Below are 3132 nucleotides of genomic sequence, written 5' to 3' on the forward strand. Positions count from 1 at the left end.
TCAGAAATCCGCCTGCCTCTGCCTCCCGAGTGCTGGGATTAAAGGCGTGTGCCACCACGCCCGGCTAGGCCTGTATCTCTTATCTGTGCCCTTCCTAGATTGACTTGATCATATGCAAACTAAAGGACAGTCATTTCTAAAGGGAAAAGTAGAAGTGGATGGTGGGGAGGTGCTACCAACAAGTAACTATTCATGGGTAACTGTGAATGGTCCTCAGCATGATCAGAGGAGTTTTAAAAGTATGTACAAAAGTTAGAAAGAGGAAAGATAGAGAAGGATGTAATCATGGGAGCTGCCTCCCAACTTGTCATCTCTTGCTGTGCACTAGAGAAAGAAAAAAAATTATAGGAAGTGGCAGAGCAGATTAAGCCAAGACAAGTGCAACAGCTGGTCAGCCAGGACTAAGGACACTAGAATTAGGTAAAAGTAGAGGGACAATCCTGGGAGGCTGGTGGCTCAGAGTAGGACCCAGAGAGCCAGATTGTTCTGCTGGGGGTAGCATGCTGAGACACACCCCGGCCTGCATGAGCAGGCATGGTAGGAGCCTGAGCTTTGTCCTAGTAGAAATGACCTTTTGGTGAGATTTCAAGGCAAGAAAAGTTTCCCATGGAAAGGATCAATGAACCAAGAAGTCCCCACTTTGATTGTGGTCTGTTCCCAACAAATTCTTGTCACAAAGTAGAGACTTGGAACATGACATTGACCAGATGTGGAGAAAATAACCACAACTCTGAAGTAGGTGAGACCTCAGCATGTAAAATAGGCATTTTTACTTGAAATATGAGCCATAGCTGGCTGAGAAATAGGTCTTATGGGTCCTTAGAGGTTGAGGACCCATGCAGAAAGGGGGAAAGTAGGGGACTGGGACTCCTGTGAGATAGAAGAGGAACCAAGAAAAAGAGATCCAGGGTCCATTGGGTGCTAAGCGGTCTGCATTCCTGCCAGACCACCACAAGCATAGCTGGTTTATAATTTTCAGAATTCGTAGGGTCTTGGAGTGACACGAGCTAAACCTTTAAGCATCGTGCTCACAGGGACTCTGGGCTCCTTCCGCTTGCATCTTTCTTGGTTTTATCCCTGATCCAACTCCCATTTTTACTTCAGTAGCCTTGGTTGTGATATACCTTCAGTAGTTCAGAGCCAGAGGGTATGATATCTCTCATATCTGCTGTTCCCAGCCAGGGGTGCAGATTGTTATAGTTAAGAACAAAAGCGATAAGCCAAGTGAGATGGAATTTGTCTCATTGACTTTCTCCCCTCTCAGGTAAGGACCATGCTCCTGCTTCCATTACTCCCTGTCCTTCTGTGTGTGGTGAGCGTGTCCTCATCAGGGTCACAAACCTGTGAGGACACCCTGAAGACTTGCTCTGTGATAGCCTGTGGCAGAGATGGGAGAGATGGACCCAAAGGGGAGAAGGGAGAACCAGGTATAGAGTACTGAACTCTGGCTTTACCTCCAGTGGGGAACAGTTCTGTGTTCAGAGATGGAGGCCACAACCTGGAGAAGCTTGGCTTTCATAATGCCATGTTCTTCCCCTCATAACGATCTCTCTCCAATATCACTGCCTCCCACTCAACAGTGCTTAACAGCTCTCTCTCTCTCTCTCTCTCTCTCTCTCTCTCTCCCTCTCTCTCTCTCTTTAAAAAGATTTATTTATTTATTTTATGTATGTGAGTACACTGTAGCTGTACAGATGGTTGTGAGCCTTCATGTGATTGCTGGGAACTGACTTTTTAGGACCTCTGCTCGCTCTGGCTGGTCTGCTTCCTCGGGTCAGTCCTACTTGCTCAGTCCCTGCTTGCTCTGGCCCAAAGATTTATTTATTATTATACATAAGAACACTGTAGCTGACTTCTGACACATCAGAAAAGGACGAGAGATCTCATTATGGGTGGTTGTGAGCCACCATGTGGTTGCTGGAATTTGAACTCAGGACCTTCAGAAGAGCAGACAGTGCCCTTGCTGCTGAGCCATCTCACCAGGCCCTTAGCAGCTCCCTTGAATCTCATACTTCCATACAGGAGTCTGTGAGGTGGGGTTGTCCCTCAGGACAGATATACAGACTTGGGAGGCAGAGGATCTCTCAACTAGCTCTCTGGTTCTTTCTTGGAGTCTCTGTGGATCAAACTTTGAACTTCTAGAGAAAAAGAATGAGCAACAGCCACTGGGACATGCTGCCTTTATCTCCCAACAGGTCAAGGACTCAGGGGTTTGCAGGGCCCTCCAGGGAAATTAGGGCCTCCAGGAAATGTTGGAATCCCTGGAAGTCCAGGACCAAAAGGCCAAAAAGGGGATCATGGAGACAATAGAGGTAAGAGAATGCCTTAGAATGATTAGCTTGAGTGGGGGTGTGTGTCTGAGGAAGAGGCATCCACGTGGGGAGGCACCTCTGGTTTTCATGCCTCACAATGACATGCTTAGTGTTGTTTCCTGACTCAGTGTCACTATGTCCCAAGAAACACCCTCCAGGGCCATTTCCCCATCGGTTCTCCTTAGGACAAAAGGTTAACTTTTCTTCAGGTGGAGGTCCAGTGTGTGATCCAGGCTATGAGGGAGGAATTGTGGCCCTCCCCCATGTCTATTGTAAGAAGAGTTGCATGAAAATTATCTGTTGATAATTTTGTTGATCCCCTGATTAATGGAGAATACCATAGCAACTGCTTCAGAGTGAAATTGAGAAAAAAAAAAAGAATTAAAAGTATTAAAGAGTTTGCCTGGAGGCTGGGGAGGAGCCCCAGTTGGTAAAATGCTTGTTGTACAAGCATGAAGGTCCTAGTTCAATTCCAAGAACCCACATAACAAACAACAAAATCAAAAACAAAAAACCCAATACTCATTTTGGCACACATATGTAATTCCAGCACCGGAGAGGCAGAGATAGACTCATACCTGGGGCTCACTAGCCAGGTAGTCTAGCCTATTCTGCAAGCTTTAGACCAATGAGAAATCTAGTCACCACAAAAAGATGGATCTGAGGAATGACACCCTAGGTTGATCTCTAGCCTCTACACACACACACACACACATACACACACACACACACACACACACCATTACACACAGGCCATCACACACACACCATCACACACACGCCATCACACACACACACCATCACACACACACACACACAC

At 46.6% G+C, this 3132-nt stretch overlaps 1 protein-coding gene across 1 annotated transcript in view; it reads left to right on the plus strand.

Moving 5' to 3' along the window:
• Positions 1–3132, plus strand: part of LOC110325947 (mannose-binding protein A) — a 6789-nt gene that overhangs the window by 993 nt on the left and 2664 nt on the right. Inside the window, exons 2-3 of the mRNA XM_021204109.1 lie at positions 1265–1427; positions 2196–2312. Of these exons, the coding sequence (XP_021059768.1) occupies positions 1274–1427; positions 2196–2312 (271 nt within the window). The 5' untranslated portion in view covers positions 1265–1273. The remainder of the gene's footprint in view (positions 1–1264; positions 1428–2195; positions 2313–3132) is intronic.

The sequence above is a fragment of the Mus pahari genome, chromosome 8, assembly GCF_900095145.1.
Source record: "Mus pahari chromosome 8, PAHARI_EIJ_v1.1, whole genome shotgun sequence".
Taxonomy (NCBI): Eukaryota; Metazoa; Chordata; class Mammalia; order Rodentia; family Muridae; genus Mus; species Mus pahari.